This window comes from Erythrolamprus reginae, chromosome 1 (genome assembly GCF_031021105.1).
Source record: "Erythrolamprus reginae isolate rEryReg1 chromosome 1, rEryReg1.hap1, whole genome shotgun sequence".
Lineage (NCBI taxonomy): Eukaryota > Metazoa > Chordata > Lepidosauria > Squamata > Dipsadidae > Erythrolamprus > Erythrolamprus reginae.
The window spans coordinates 354,746,615-354,763,575 of record NC_091950.1 but is presented as its reverse complement, the minus strand read 5'-3'; the positions used below and the strand labels follow the sequence as shown (position 1 = coordinate 354,763,575).

At 36.1% G+C, this 16,961-nt stretch overlaps 1 protein-coding gene across 1 annotated transcript; it reads right to left on the bottom strand.

The window, feature by feature from the left end:
- Positions 1-2: 2 nt before the first annotated feature.
- Positions 3-16,349, bottom strand: SPDYA (speedy/RINGO cell cycle regulator family member A). Its single transcript, XM_070734295.1, has 7 exons — positions 16,296-16,349; positions 9,080-9,332; positions 8,450-8,508; positions 7,122-7,207; positions 4,396-4,567; positions 910-1,198; positions 3-131 (listed from the first exon to the last, which is right to left on the bottom strand). The coding sequence occupies exons 2-7, from the start codon at positions 9,312-9,314 to the stop codon at positions 58-60; spliced, it is 915 nt and encodes a 304-aa protein (XP_070590396.1). The 5' UTR covers positions 9,315-9,332; positions 16,296-16,349; the 3' UTR covers positions 3-57.
- Between the last annotated feature and the right edge of the window lie 612 nt (positions 16,350-16,961).

Here is a 16,961-nt window from a genome sequence, read left to right as displayed (position 1 = left end):
TATTTTGACGTATTTTATGTTTAATTTTCTATTCATTTTGAAGCTTGTTAAGATTTGTTATTCTTCATTTCCAGTAAACCAATCCATGGATTTATCTCGACTCCTTTTTTCCCCATTTCTAAGTCGGTCATCTATTAAAAAAATGAGTATTTGGGAGCTTAAAATGTCATTATAGATAAGCAAGCATGCTTTTTTATTCAGGCAGTTCTCAATTTACAACAGTTCATTTAGAGACCATTTGAAGTTACAACATCACTGAAAAAAACTGATTTATGGCCATTTTTCACACATACACAATTATGGTCATGTAATTTACATTCGGATGCTTGACAACTAACTCACATTTGTGACAGTGTTGCAGAGTCCCAGAGTCATGTGATTGCCTTTTGTGAGCTTCTGACAAGCAAACTCAATGAAGAAACTACATTCACTTAACAACCATATTACTAATTTAATAGCTGCAGCGATTCACTTAAGAAATGTGGTAAGAAAAGTCATTAAATGGGGAAAACTCAACAAATTTCTCACTTAACAACATAAATCTTGGGCTCAATTATGTTGTAAGTTGATAACTGCCTGTAATTCAGATCAGATTACATAAATAGGAATAGAATAAAAAATACAGCTAGCAAAATAAAATTGTAAAAGGCTTTCCAGTGAACTATATAGTTGCTTAGCCTACTTTCTATTGTTCTTGCCTTCAGGTAATTAACTGAGCTCATTAACTTGCATTAGATGTTCTTTAAGTTTAAACCCATTCTCTAGTTTTCATATAGGCACAAAACATTGCCAGCAAGAGAGACACACACGCGATCTCTAAACATACAACCTTTTGGATTTCTTGGCTCTAGTTAGACTAGACGTTTAAGCATTACAATAATATTTTATTTCTATGTTCACTTAACTTACCTTGAGACTGACAATGATAAGATGGATCAAGAAGCATTTTATCTGTTGTATCAAGCAAACCAGGAGTGATATGTTGCTCCATCATTTCCAGAGTGTCAGTGGAGGAAGAAGATGATAACCCCAGCCTTATATATCGTGTTTTTTTCCCACAAAGTGAACAGTCTACAGGTGTGGCATTGGGTCCTCGAGGCAACTGTACTTTGTTTCTGCAACTATTTCTTATGGCTCCACTGTGGTAAAGAGACCGTTCCCGCTGCCATACATAATGTGTTGAAGCAATTGCCATTACCTGTATCAAAGACTCTTAATGTCAGAAAGGACTGCATCAGGACTATTGTATAACCACAATGCACAGAAATTATAAAGGCTAGCAGGCAAAATTGATTTTCTTAACAAGAAATAATTGTAAAACATTTAAAAACTGCTATTTGCAAAATCAGTCTAATAAGTCCTCAGAGAGGGGTGGGATAAAAGTCCAATAAATAAATAAAGTATAGACAAAGTGAAAGGGCAGGCACCACTTTCGAATGAATGCTACATCTATGTTTGGAGAAAGCTGAACTAAAAAGTCAAAAATGCAGAGGAGAGGTTGCACGGAGCACTGAAGGCTTGACAGCTTCATCAGCATCTGAGTTAAAGGTGTCCAATTTTTGTGTCACGTGGGTCAGCCTCTTCTGGAACTCTGGAGATCTTCAAAAGGTAAGTGAGCGGCTGGTAATGGGGTGGGTGGGGTGGAGCAAGTGAAATCTAGTGGGCTTGCAAAACAGGCCCAGTGACTGGAGATCAGGCAGGACAGGATGGGGAGGGGAAGCAACTGGGTACCCCAAGGGATTGTAAGCAGAGCATGAGATATCTTGGTGAGGGGAGACCCTGGGTGGTTGGAGTAAGTAGCCTGTTTCAGCACATTGCCCCTATGGTCTTCTCCATTCTGAGATATCTCATGTGCATTCAATTAATGAATGCCTGTACTGTACATTCATTTAATGAATGTGTTGTGAAAAACAGAATCCAATGTGATCCAATTAACGAATCTTCAGGTTATGAATATAATTGCCATGCTCTATTAATTCGTAACTTAATAATTACCTATAGACAAATTAGCAATTTCCCAAGTGTTTGGATTTTTTTTTGTTTTTAAGCATTAGATCCTCCTATGCTGTATATACCTTTTTTGGTCTTTGGCAAGTACATCAGCATCTTCCCATGTGATGTTTAGAGTCTTTTACGTTTTCAATGAATGTTCTTCACCAGGTCATAATCTCTGCATGGAAAACATGACCTGCAACCTGGAGCGTTTGCATGCTGAAATATTTTTGGAGCATTTCTTCATTAGTATATTTACAGATCCCTCATATCCTGGACATAAATTGTTTCAATTCCTATCTTCAAAACGATGTTATAGAGCACTGCACACTAGAACAACTAGACACAAGAAGCGTGACCGCCTTCTGCCACATGAATCCCAGCGACCGGTTAGGTCCCACAGAGTTGGCCTTCTCCGGGTCCCGTCGATGAAATAATGTCGTCTGGCGGGACCCAGGGGAAGAGCCTTCTCTGTGGCGGCCCCGACCCTCTGGAATCAACTCCCCCCCCAGAGATTAGGACTGCCCCCACCCACCTTGCCTTTCGCAAACTCCTTAAAACTCATCTTTGTTGTCAGGCATGGGCAAATTGATTCCCCTGGGCTGCTTCCACTTTACGCATGGTCTGTATGAGATGTATGATTGTTTTTATACTAAGGGGTTTAAATCATTTTAGTATTGGATTTGTATTGTTTTTGTTGTGAGCCGCTCTGAGTCTTTGGAGAGGGGCGGCATACAAATCTAATAAATAAATAAATAATGAATAAATATTTTCCCCCCAAATGCCATCACTCTGCTAAACAAATAATTCCCTCAACACTCAAACTATTCCTAAAGTTTGCATTACTATTACTATTAATTTTCTCATCATTCCTATTACCCATCTCCTCCCACTTATGACTGTACCTTTGTTGCTTGTATCTTTACCATTTATATTGTTTCCCAGTATTATTTGATTGCTTATTTGAACCCTAGACTATCATTAAGTGGTGTACCTTATGATTCTTGATGAATGTATCTTGTCTTTTTATGTAGAATGAGAGCATATGCACCAAAGATAAATTCCTTGTGTGTCCAATCACACTTGACTAATAAAGAATTCTATTCTATTCTATTCTATTCTAGTAATGTGGTCAAGATTGTGAAGCTTTAGGATTCAATGAAGGCATCTTGTTGACAAATATCAGGTATTTTGTTAATACTTGGTGACACCTTCCAAATCTTGTTAGCATAAATGGTTGTCAGGTTACTACAGAAGCAAGCAAACAGAATTTCAGTTTCAATGATATAGATGATGAGGACAAGATTTTATTCATCATCTGAAAGACAGCTGTTGCTTTTCCCATGCAGCACTTGATATCCATCACCATTTTGGACAATTACACTACCCAGAGAAGTAAACCTTTCTATTTTTTCAAGCCACTCATCTGAATGTGATTTCCTGTATCTGTTCAGTGAAGCTAACATACATGATCTTTGATTTCTTGGCACTTATCCTGAGTCCAATTTAAGCTGCTTCTTCGTCTAAAGCAGTCATCACTTATTGTAGTTTTGGCTTGTTTTCCTCAAATAAGACAATTTCATCTGTAAACTCTAGGTCGTCAAGACAGCCTTGATCAGAATAATGAATGCCTTTCCTGATGCATGATGTTCAGCACATAACACAGTCAATTTGCTTACCGTCCAAATCGCTCTGCTATTTCTTCTGTTCTCCATCTGAGCTTGGCACACTTAGAGGAAAGAAACACTTATATGTGTGAATGCTGTTTGTTGACTTCAGTTTGGTATTTAATTCAATCATTCCTTATCATCTAGTAGACAAACTGGGCCTTTTAGGCTGTATGCAAATGGATTCTTGATTTTCTTATTGATAGGCCCCAATTGGGACTAATATTTCTAACACCATTTTCTTGACCACAGGTTCTTCTCAGGGCTGGGTCCCAAGTCTGCTGTTGTTTATCCTGTTGACCCATTACTGTTGTGCTAGGTTTGCCACCAACCATATTGTGAAGTATGAGGATGATACAAGGGTAGCTGGCCTTATTCAAGATGATGATCAGGGTGCTTATCGCAAGGAAGTAGAAAGTTTGAACTGGTGTAACAAAAAACAGCTAGCATCTAATTATATAATGTACACTGTATTCATAGGTTATTTCATATTTTCTAGTAAGTGCTAGTATGTTTTTTTAAATATACGCCCACTTTGATGAAGATCAATTATTCATTAGAATGCTTTGAAAAAATAGTATCAACTAGCAATTAAAATGAGTAATGATAATTTTGACAATATTTAAAAATAGCTACTAGAGTTCTGAAAACAAGGAAAAGTGCTGTATTAGAAAACAGAAATTTATTATTATTTACTTATCTTCTTTCTTAATAATATGAAACATACTTTTCGTACCTCTTCACAGCAACGTCTGCTTACTATAGCTCTATAACCCATCTTACTCCACAGTTCATCCCTTAGAGCCAAGAAATCTGGGAAGACTTTTCTCCAAGTTTTTCCTAAAGCCCATGGGAAAATCTCATATTTTGACTCTTCATCATCTTCTTCAACTGTATTTGCAAGGTATCTACAACATGTATATGACAATTAAACATAACTTTAATAAAATGTTCGCCACTGTCTCCCATCTTTTTTTCTTACCCCCATTCCCATGTCATTACAGATTGCTCAAAACAATTTAGTTTGGACAATCATCCCTAAGCTTATATTTCACATTAGGAAAATAGATAAAGATTTCTGACATTTGCTTATCTTAACCGAATATTCAGGGTAAGAAACTTAGAACTATATGTTCAAAGAAAGTCAAAAGCCAAAATACAGAAATAGATTTTTTTCAGGCATCCTGAAAATCTCAGTTTTTTAAAGAAAGGAAAGTATTGCCATTTCAGAATATAGAGACAATGCTAAATGCAAATCAAGTTAAAATATCTGGCTTTATATTGATTTATATTGCTGCCATCTTCAAATATAGACTAGAAACAATTAGAACAATATAAATATGTAGAAACACAAATATAAAATTAAAAACCACCCTACTATAATAACAGCGGTGGGCTACTAGCAGGAACACTAAATTGCGCTCGCCGCCATGACTCGTAAGTGCTCGTGGGGCCAGCACCATTTTGCTTCTGCTCCTGTGGAGGTAGCAAAATTGTGCACGGAGCCACAGGTGAGGCCATGTTTCGGCATGTGCAGAAGCAAAAAAACCCTTGCCAAAACATGAGTTTTTATCACCATTCAGTGATAAGAAGTCAGTAATAAAATTTTGCCTTGATGTATAATATTACATTTGATATGGTTGTAGGGCCAGATACCATCTGGGCAGACATGAATTGTTATCCTTCAGTTGTTGCAGCCCATGTGGGTAAATATATGTGAATAAATCCACAAATATATTTACCGTAGTTATTTATAATTAATGATATACTGCACTACTATTACTACTAGTTTTTTCTCATCATTCCTATCATCCATTTCCTCCCACTTATGACTGTATGACTGTAACTTGCTGCTTGTATCCTTAAGATTTTTATTAAGATTGTTTGCTTCCTCATTGCTTATTTGACCCCTATGACAATCATTGTTGTACCTCATGATTCTTAAAAAAGGTATCTTTTCTTTTATGTACACTGAGATAATATGCACCAAAACAAATTCCTTGTGTGTTCAATCACACTTGGACAGTAAAGAATTCTATTCTATTCTAGAAGTCATAAGGTCCAAGACATATTATTTCTTCTGTATTTTACAGTTTATCCCTTTTTCTTCTTTTGTTTTATGATTGTGTGCACACATACATTACACACAATTTTCTGAATGTCTAATAAAGTGTACTAAAGTTATCTGGAAGATCTTCTTTAAAGGAGTTAAACTATTAGAGAAAAGAATAAAGCTTACTTAGCTTCTCAGCAATTTTTAGGAGTTTCCACAAGAATGTAGTTTTTTTCTTAATAAAATACTGTTTTGACATCAAATCAATAATTTGCTTTTACTGTGGACAACTTAAATATGAGTTTATATCTCATTTAATGGTGGCTTGTGCTATTCAATGGAACAGTTGAAAGGAATGCAGGCATGAAATCTTCCAAGCCTGCCAGGTTTGGATGGTTTAATAATTAAAATGTTACTTTAAAAAATGGAAGTTTTTAAAAAGTTTTATACTATATCTTGATTTAGTGTTATGCGTGAACATCAGCAATTGTTCATATTTAATAAATTATGGTTTAAAAAATCCCATAACACAGTCATGAGTCTTGTCCACCAAATAGCTTTCTAAGGATACTTATGATTACAGTACTGCCAAAATGTGATTTCATGGCTTTTCACTTAGACTAAGGTAATTGAGCAAAAATACTACTTGGTCCAAATAGTGGACAGTAGTATAGAAAATAAATACATTAGGCAATTATATATTTAAAACACAAATAGTAGGCTTAAAATATATAATTGCCTAATGTTGTACTTATTTTCCTAAAATTTTAATAGTTTCTAGTTTTGGCTTATGGACAATTTCATTAAAGTTGTCTTTAAACTGTAAACATTAATTTTTCCCACTAAACAAATCACCTAAAGATTTAGAAATTTAAATTAAGTTTTTGCCTCATTCTTAAAGTGAAGCCTATTCAAATCAAGAAGTTTAAGTACCTCATTGGAATATAGAACTCCAAAAATATGAAAGTTAAATAACCACTCTGGTAGAGAATTAATAGGGCTTTATCATCTCTGGTTTCTTTTCTTTTTTTCTTTTTACAAAGCAAGATTACACAGCACCACTATATATTTTGGGTTTTTTTCCTATGAACATAAAATATAAATATTTCCATTCTTAACTTTCATTTTAAAATATTAGAAATCTGCAGAAATCTGTCACTCTTCTACTTAGTTTTCACAACCAATCTGGGTTCATACTCCATTTTACAAATTAAATTTATATCAGCCTGTTAGTCCTAAGGTACTTCAATATATAAATATTATAAGTATAATTATAAAATTGCAAAATGTATAAATATAAATATTTATTTATTGTAGCCAGCAAGGCTTTATTCTAAGTACTCTTCTCTCAAAAGACAAATTCTCTCTCTTGCACTTTAATCACAACTATAAAGTTTAGAGTTACTTACAGAGCAACAAAGAAATTAAGCCTAGTGTGTTCGTTTATACTATAGCCAGCCCTCTTGAAATAAACAAAAGTCATTGCCAAAAGATACTGTTGAAAAAAAAGTAGAATATTAATGTTTCTCTTTTCCCTTTGGCCTAAAAATGATAAAAGTCATTTGAAAAAATTAACAACAAAAAAATTATTAACCAAAAAATAAAGAAAATAATTATTTTTAATTAATTGCCACACAGAGAATGGTTTTAAAATTAGCTGAATCACACCTCCGACTGGATTTTTCGGTCATGCTCTGCCACAGAAACTTGATTCATGTTCTCACTGTCTTAACCTCATTAATAGGATATAAAGCAGGGCTAGAGATATTGCTCCTAACGAACAGATTAAGGATCAGGTAATTTTTCAGTTATACTGGAAATTTAGAAAACAGTAAACCAATGTAAAACAGATATAGAGAAAAATGGACTAATAAATTGCAGCCACTGGCCTTGTGCTGCAGAGTAAAGTGCTGATAATTACATAATAGCCTGTCACATAAATGGTTAGCATGCAGTGGGTCACTTTCTACACAATCCTGTGCAGGGATGGGCTGCCGCCCGGACTAGGGGGAAACACAGTGGGGTAGCAAAAATGGAGCTCCACCCCAGAGCACCCAATTTGCACTGAAAGATGTTGAAATAAAATGCATAAGCCACGCCCACAGTGTGGTAGTAAAAATTTTGATAGCCCTTCACTGATCCTGTGGTGTTGTACAGTATTGGGTACCAATACCAACAGCCACTGCTCTCAAATTCTTTGCTGTTTCTAAGCTTTAACAGATGTCAGGTAGCAGAACTCAACTTTCCCAATAATATTTTATTCATTGCAGCATTTTAATATTAGAGTTAAAATTATTTTAATAACTACATTTGGGTTTTGAATAAATACTTTTTTAGACTTTTAATTCAGCAAATGAATAAATAAAGCTGTAGGATTATTTAGACAAATAACTTAGACTATATTAAAATGAGCCTCCTACTTACTAGAACTAGATAGTAATGTCCAGTATGCATGTATGTAAAATTAGGGCCCTGTTTATATTTATTTCTCAATAAGAGGTATAAATTATATTTATTTAGATTTATAAAATGTTGATTTGTATTATTAAAATATTGATCTATGTGAGTCACATAGTCACAAAAACCACAATATTTTTAAATTTTATGTTACTTAAAACAATAATTTAATTATTAAGTTGAAATTAGTATGAGACAACAGGGTTTGGTATATGACAACAGAATATACAGTAAGTCCTCTTATTTTTAAAGATATACTGGCTTAAAAGCATAAGTCTACCTTGTCTGCAATTTTACAACAACAGTCCATCCACAAGAAATCTTGTATCAAATCATCATCTGTAAAATAAAACAGCAGTGATGAACTAATTATAATCTCAAGGTAGGTTTTCTCAAAACAGCCTTTTAACAATAAAATTATATTTTTCATCAGTTCTGATTTGACTATAAATTCACCAGCTATTTGGGGTGGGGGAGGCAGGAAGGATGTTGTCTTTAAAGAAAACCAAAACTAAAGGAAAAATGGTATAAATACAAAGCAAACTTCTTTATAATACATAGATTTATGAGCCTTATCTAATTTCCAACTTTCACATATATGAAGGCTGAAGAAACAGTCATTACTATCAGTAAGCACAGGAAATTTTTATTTATATTTTGGTTCCCATGAGAATAAAATCAGAGTGCTAAAGAGTTTTAATGTTGTGAGTTTCTGAGTTACATCTCATGCACATACAATCAGTTTGCATATTTTATTGATATATGAAATATTATGTATCTATTTTCATGTGTATATATAAATAGCCTGATAGCACATAATCAATATACATATATAATGAGCTATGTACTATTTGCATATGTGTGTATATACATAGATATAACATTCTATTAATGTACAAAAAACCCCTACCAAATAGTTTAAAGAAAGCTGTCATTTCCTGACGCTGAATAATTAAACATGAACCTTTTGACTGTTTTGGTTTAATATTATGATTAATGTTTTTTCCAGAGGTCTCCCGGCAGTCTTTAAATTTTGGGCGCTTAAGCGCAAGTGGCTTTTTTTGCTGGTATGATTTAGATTCACTTGGTTTTACATGAATGGTAATAGTGGGAGGCGTTCGACAGCAGCTCTGGTTATGTTTCATTTTCCTAAATGAAGTTATCTGTTGAAATAAAGATAAATTCTTAGCTGAAATTAATGTTATAGAAAGGATATCATAAAAATACACTATGGACACATGCTATATCTTTATTCATATTCTATGAGCAAATATTATATCTTTTCCATATTTTTCCTACATAAAGTACAATATAATTGAATTTTATGTATATAGTGTATTAAAGTCACTTCTGCAAGTTGCAAGTTGGTGTTTTAAAATACAGTATTACTATATATAAAAAGTCACATAGTAACTTAAACTAATTGTATTGATCATATCTACACTTATTAATGGGTATAATTATAAGTTTAGACAATGGATAACCTCAATGATATTATCAATTGTATGCTGATATGTGCTAATTTGCAATTTAATTATCTATTTTATATTAAAAGCAGAATTACCTCTGTTCTTGGTGACCGTAATTCTATATGATTATATTTTTGGACAAAATGCAGAGTTGTCATAAATCATTAAAATAAGGCAGGCGTGGGCTACTGCCTGGACAGGGGGAGGGAGCGCAGTGGGGTAGCGAAAATGGAGCCTCCACCCCTGAGCACCCAATTTGCACTGAAAGAACTTGAAAGAAAATGCAGGGCCACGCTCACAGTGTGGTAGTAAAAACTTTGGTATCCCTTCACTGAAATAAGGGCAGATTTTACAAGATGAAATTTAAATTTGATAATGCATAATCATGATATACATTACTTTATTGAGATTATTTGATAATGCATTCTGAAAGACCTAATTAAAAATTTGGCCTATGTAATACTTTATATAATATATAATTTTACTTGTTCTTATTGTTGTTACTGACAAGAAAAAAAGGGAGCAAATCAACCAATTTTGTTGTTTAGAGTTCTCATTCCTGCAACTGTTATTTTTTAAGTGCAATGCAAGGTACTAACCATAACCCTTAAAGCTTCAAATGATTCTCCATTAGAATGCCTTTTCCAGGTTAAAACAATTTGCTCAGTAAGATCAGGGAGACAAAACTGCAGGCAGTTTCACCATGGAAGAAATTGCCATCTCCAGGAATCTTATAGGCCCTCTTTCTTGGTGATGATTCCTTCCCCTTGAACCATCTATTGGTAGATACCCAGACTGCCCTACCTATTTTGTTTCTACTGAACCATGTTTTTATGGCTCTTTGGAATGGCTTTTGTGGATGAATAAAATCATAACAATGGCGATGCATTAAATTATTACAATTTTTACGGACATATTTTATTCATTCATTCAATTCAATTCAATTTATTAGATTTGTATGCCCCCCTCTCCGAAGACTCGGGGCGGCTCACAACTATAATTTAGTAAAAAGCAAAAATTTCTCCTTTTATATCCACTCTCTCTCTCTTCCTTTTCTATTTTGAGATCTTTCATACCGCAATAAACTTTTCTATACCTTAATTTCAAAAAAGGGAACAAGAAACCTCCGTAACATGATTTGCAACTAAAAACTGGGAATTATAGTTTATTAACTTTCTAAAAGGCAGAGGCTCTAATTTCTGTGTTAATATTAAACAAAAGTGTAGAAGCAAAAAGATAGAAAAAGGCTATCAACAGTATTAAAATGACATTAAGTCAGAAATGCACTCCCAAAGTAAGATCTTGTCTTTATTACAGTACACTTTTGTTCTATTCCAACTAAATCCCATGTGAATGAAGTAAGACATTATCAGTGACAATTTGTCTAATCATTTTTTTAGCTCTATTGCCTTTTAAATCCTTGCAGGGGGGAAAAAGGTGAGGAGAGTGTATTTGCAGGGGATATAAGTACCATTTTTATGACTGCTGATTTGAAAAGCCATTGTTTGCCTTTCCAAGTGGGTTTCAAAGTGTTGGGATTAATATTTTTTTTTAAAAAAAAAAGTCTGAATGTAAATACCTGTATATATTAACTTGCTTGTGAGGGCCTCTGGGGTTGCAGCTTGCTATTTATTCCTAAAAGCATAGGTTATTTCAAAAAATGGCCTAACACACATGCAAAGGGACCTAACCCTGCATATGTATTTATTATTTATAAATAATGACACCCTAGAATTTCCCTTACCTCAAATACCTTAAGGGCATTTTAAAAAAACAGGCTCTCCCTAATATTTGAAAAAGAAAAATATTCCTCTTTGTACATTTCCTTCACCCTGTAGAAAATAAAAGTGCTGAAAGGGGCAGAAATATTCAAATGGCCCCTTCCTCCCTAGAAATACACATTAAAATGGCAGCCTTCCCCCAGATAATAAAGATATTTGTCACAGTAAAGGGCTTGAAATGCTCAAATCAGGCCTGTAACGTGTTTATTTTAGTTTTATTTTTTTCCTCCAGAGGGTCTTTGAGCCAAAGACTAACAAAGATTTATATTTAGAGCATGTAGTTATTAGGAAAACAGGAAACATCCTGCATGCTACATTTACCTCAGATTTAAGTGCCCTTACATGGGAAAAGGAAAGGGGGAGGGGTCACCGCCTTTTTCAGCCAATGAAAATTCTCCCCCTCAGACTGGCTTCTTCCTTCAGTGCAGAGCACAATGTTTTCTGGGCAGGAACTATTAACACCCTTCCTTCCCCCATTAAATTCCCATCCAATCAGAACCCAGGCATTATAATTCTCAGCCAATTGAAACAGAAGGAATTCATCAATCCAGATAAGGATGACTTAGTTTTAAGAGTGTAGGTAAACAGGCAGAACATAATCAGAGTATTAAATAATGGGCAAAACCAGATCTTGTTTCTAGAATGGGCGAGAAAATATTAAAAAATATTATTGTTCTATTTCTTGTTAATTCCCCATTATGATTATGATTTATTAGACTTGTATGCCGCCCCTCTTACTAGCTTACTTGTCATTTATTATGTTCAGTCCTTACAAAAGGACATATCTCATTTATAACCTATGTGTTTAATATTAGTTTGATTTATTTATTTATTTATTTATTATTTATTTATTACTTAGATTTGTATGCCGCCCCTCTCCGAAGACTCGGGGCGGCTCACAACATGTAAAAACAAATCATAAGCAATCAGACAAATTTAAAATATTTAAATATTTAAAAAACCCCATATGCTAACAGTCACACACACAGACATACCATGCATAAATTAAACGTGCCCAGGGGGAGATGTTTCAGTTCCCCCATGCCTGACGGCAAAGGTGGGTTTTAAGGAGTTTACGGAAGGCAGGAAGAGTAGGGGCAGTTCTAATCTCCGGGGGGAGTTGGTTCCAGAGGGCCGGGGCCGCCACAGAGAAGGCTCTTCCCCTGGGGCCCGCCAACCGACATTGTTTAGTTGACGGGACCCGGAGAAGGCCCACTCTGTGGGACCTAATCGGTCGCTGGGATTCGTGCGGCAGGAGGCGGTCTCGGAGATATTCTGGTCCGATGCCATGAAGGGCTTTAAAGGTCATAACCAACACTTTGAATTGTGACCGGAAATTGATCGGCAACCAATGCAGACTGCGGATTTAACCCATGTTATAGGTCTTACTTTTGGACCCCTTCTTTTACATTTGTCATTGTCTGATGGACTGATCCCTCTTTTCCAAAGCTTTGAAGATTAGGCGAGCATGAAGTTATAGATGGTGATGTTACCTGTTTATTAATAAACTCTTCTTTTAAGCGGGATAATTTTAACTATGATAGAATTTTGTTCCATGGAGTAAATCATTAAAAGTATTTTCCATATTGTTCATGCAGCTCAATGTTTCCTACCAGCTCCTACCCACTTCAAGCAGATCTGCAGCTAAAGATGGTAGGCCTTCCCAACAGATTTTTTTTTTTAATGGTATGGTAGCTGAGCATACAGAAAACAATGTAAGAATTCCTTAAATGTAAGTGCTTCTCCAACTACATGTAATTTGTCACACTACTTTGCATCCAAGATGATGAATGAGATTATGGATAATGGTCAGGATTCTAAACACTGCTTTTTTAAATGGTGAATTTATAATTTCTGTTTCTTAAAGTATAAAATATGGAAAATATGAGGAAATCTTTTTTTTTCTTGAAAAGTACATATCAGATTAAGAACTAGCAACATCATTATGCAAAATAGTAACCTTAGCCAAATATAATTTTGGTCACTAAAATGACACTACCTAGTTTATGTCTCATTCCAAAATAAGTATTTTGTTTTCATAATTAGTTGGACAGCAGGGGGCAGCAGACATCCACTGCCAAAATCAAACTTAATTCCCTTGCAAAATCAGTTGCCTTACAGAATTTAAGTTTCTAAATATGGGATCATTTCCATTTGGTATGGTGCAGTGCATGAAACTGGTTATTGTGACTCATGTAAATTGTTGTATCTTAATGCTACATTATCAAATGCAATATTTATTTGTATATTGTCTATCACAGCGGTCACCAACTGGTGGTCCATGGACCACTGGTGGTCTGCAAGAAAATTTCGGTGGTCCTCAAACTATGGCCTTTGGGCCAGATACGTGCAATGAACGTTTGTGTTTCTGCAGACAGTCTGCTCCTTTGGGGGGGGGTTTGTGTGGATTGGAGGGGAGCAGAAATTGGGATGTGCTTCAGACTCTTGGTCCAGGGCTTTGATGCCATTGGTGGTGAAGAGCCAGAAGGCCTCGTTGCAGTGGGACTGCATCACGGCCTGGAACTGGCTGACCATCTCAGCTCGTTGATCTTCTAGGGGCCGATACCTGGTCTTGCACTCTTTCAGGTCTTCCATCTGCTCAGCCAGATCCAATTTGAACCGAGCCAGCTGTTTTGCCAATTCTTTCTCATGCTTTCTGTTGGGGCATTAGGCAGCAAGAAGTGGCTGGGAGGGGAGAGGCGAGTAGAGGCTGGCAAGACACCCCTCGATATGATATTGAATTCGCCATGTCCACCCAGTCACATGACCAACTAGCCACGTCTACTCAGCCAGTCATTAGACAGATTACATTAGTGGTCCGTGGGATTTAAAATTATGAATTTAGTGGTCCCTGAGGTCCAAAAGTTTGGGGACCTTCAGTCTATCAGAATTCTTATGGTTTAGTTAGAAATAAATTCTCAGAAACTTTGCTGGATAGCTTCTAAACAATTTGGGAGGCAGTTTTTGTGAATTTAAGAGAAACAAGGAAAGTCAAACATTATTATATAGGACTTGCTTTTTGCATTATGAAGTTTGGCAAATATGCTTTATTCTCAAGGTTTATGTACTGAATTAAAGCACTGTGGATTTAGTTTAGTGCAGCATATGAAACTGAACCAAGTGAATAGTTGATAAAAACAATAACCAAACTTTGTCAACTGCTGATGTCAATCCAATTAAATGCAAATAGAATGTCAAGTAAGGACAAGCTTTTATTCTGAAAATTTATTATACTACAGTATAGCCATGCAATACTGTACAGATGTTTGTTTCATGGGAGGGGGGATGACAAATCTTTGCAAAAATGTACATGTAGAAACAACCACAATTCCAAAGATATAAGATGGAAAGATATATAATACCATGGATTTTCTACATATAATGCATGGCTATAAAAACTGAATGAAAATAATAAGAAGAAGAAGAAGAAAAGCTGGGGGGAAATTAGTGCCTTTGAATGGTGTTGGTGAAGACTGTTGAAAATGCCTTGAACAGCAAGAACAAAATTCAATACTTCATGAAATAAAATTAGAGTGCTCGCTGGAAACACTAATAAAAATGATTAACACCCAAGTTTGTGTGTTAATAGATACCTAATGCGGAAATATAGAGTCTTTGAAGAAGATTCTGCCTGGAAAAACAAAATTAATAGCAAGAGACCAGCAGAAAATAATTTTCATATTGAAAAAAACAAGGCTTTATGTTTAAGAGGAGAAAAGAGTTCTCCCTTTTCTCTCTATCCCATAGATATTTTAGTGATTTATACACCAATTTTTATTCACCAATTTTTATCACAAAGACATAAACTCAGGAATAATAATTAACAAAAACATTTGAATTTTAAATTTTTTTGTCACTAATCAATTGAATATCCAGCATTTTCCAAGTAAACACCCAATGTTAATTTTATCCCAGATCCCATAGCTAAGTTCTACCCAGGAAGACAGAATTATACAGCATTAAAAACCAGCACTTTCTTGCAATATGTTGGTTCACCAACTTTGAGCAGAGGGATTGATGAGTTCTGGTAAATCCATTTAAAATGCTCAGAAATTAAAGTCCAATTTTGTGTAGATATTTTGAATCTTTCTAAACTGTTGAATTTTAGATTCTGAATTTAGCTAAATTTATTGCATATTTGTAATTAATATTTTGTTTGGAAAAAAACATGGTCATAATAAATGGTTCCAGCACCTCTCCAAAGAGGCTCAACCCCTTAAAGGGAACTGATGCCACCAGCCTCCATTTGGAGTGTAGATTGGCTTGCCAGGGTTTGAGCCACAATAAGTGGCATAAAGTAACATTTGCTGCTAGAGCCCTAGAGGCAAATTTCACTGCATTTAGCATAGCATCTGCCAAGCATTTAGTGGCCGCTATGATCTAATTGATGTCAAATTGGAGCCTACAGTCCTCAAGCAGGAAGGCTAACCTGCAACTGTCCTAGCTGGATCAGGGTTAATCTATTGAAGAAAGAAGCTGCTGTGGCTGCTTTAATGGCCCAAGCAGTTGACATGGGAGCTTTGTAGTATGCCATCTCCATTTTCTTCTCATCAGCCTTTAAGGCCTCTGAGGAATCAGCTGGGAGGTAGGCCGGTGACGATATTGACACAAACAAGCTGTCAACCTGGGGCAGCTGGAAGTCTTCTATCTCATGCCCCGCACAGTACAATTTTTTATCAGTGCCTGTGGGAGCGGTGAGCATCGAGATAAAGCCTTAGCTCTAGGTTGAGCTGATCGTTTGGCTACTGGGGGAGGTCCCTGTTGTGACTGGGATTGAATCATAGCCTGATGGGAAAACCAGAGGCAAGACCCTGGGACATAGCCTGAGTGATTATGTCCTTAAGATCTTGAAAAAAAATTGCCCCTTGAGCCTCACCTGAGTGGAGCCCTGCTGAGGTTGGGGTGAAGGTGGCCTCGGGAGGAGGATCTCCTGACAAGGTGGCAGGTTGAATATTCATCCCAGAAGTGCAAAGTAATGGGAGGAAATGCTCCTCATTGTATGGAAGGATGGAAGGAACTGACTCCTCGGGACCTTCAGAAAGCCAGCCCAGATGTCTTTCCCTGAAGGACTGGGGTGATAGCTCTGGAAGAGGAGAATCAGGCACCCCTTCAGAGATGGCCTCCTAAGAAAGGGGTACAGAAGTGTCTGTCACCTTGGATACTTTGGCGAACTGGCGCTCCAAAGCCCTGTGGCATCGCTCGGCATCTTTCTCCAATGTGGAGGAGGAAATAGCAGCCTTGGTCCTGCAGGAGTCCCCTTGTGGGGAGGATCAAGAAGCTGTCACCAAATACTGGTGGGATCCCAGGAAGTACCAGACAGCTGCTGCCGAAGCAGTAGTGAGCCTTCCAATGACCTGGGTGCAGGATTTCCTGATATTGTTGTCTGAGCTCTCCACAGCAAAAGGGAAATAAGCTCAGCAAACAGGCCTGAAAAACAAAAATGGCAGCCACTAGTGAGGAAGATGGTAGCCTATATAGGTAGGCAATAGCAACGACCTGGAGGGATTACAAACACACACATTGGAAAAGGCTGCCTGGAAGT

Bases quoted from the DNA above. Each gene is read 5' to 3' on its own strand.
- SPDYA (XM_070734295.1), bottom strand. From the start codon at position 9,314: ATGAAACATAACCAGAGCTGCTGTCGAACGCCTCCCACTATTACCATT. The intron at 8,509-9,079 runs GTAGGGGTTTTT...TTTATTTTACAG, and splicing joins AGCTTTCTTTAAACTATTTG to ATGATGATTTGATACAAGAT. The intron at 4,568-7,121 runs GTAAGTAACTCT...TACATGTTGTAG, and splicing joins CTTAATTTCTTTGTTGCTCT to ATACCTTGCAAATACAGTTG.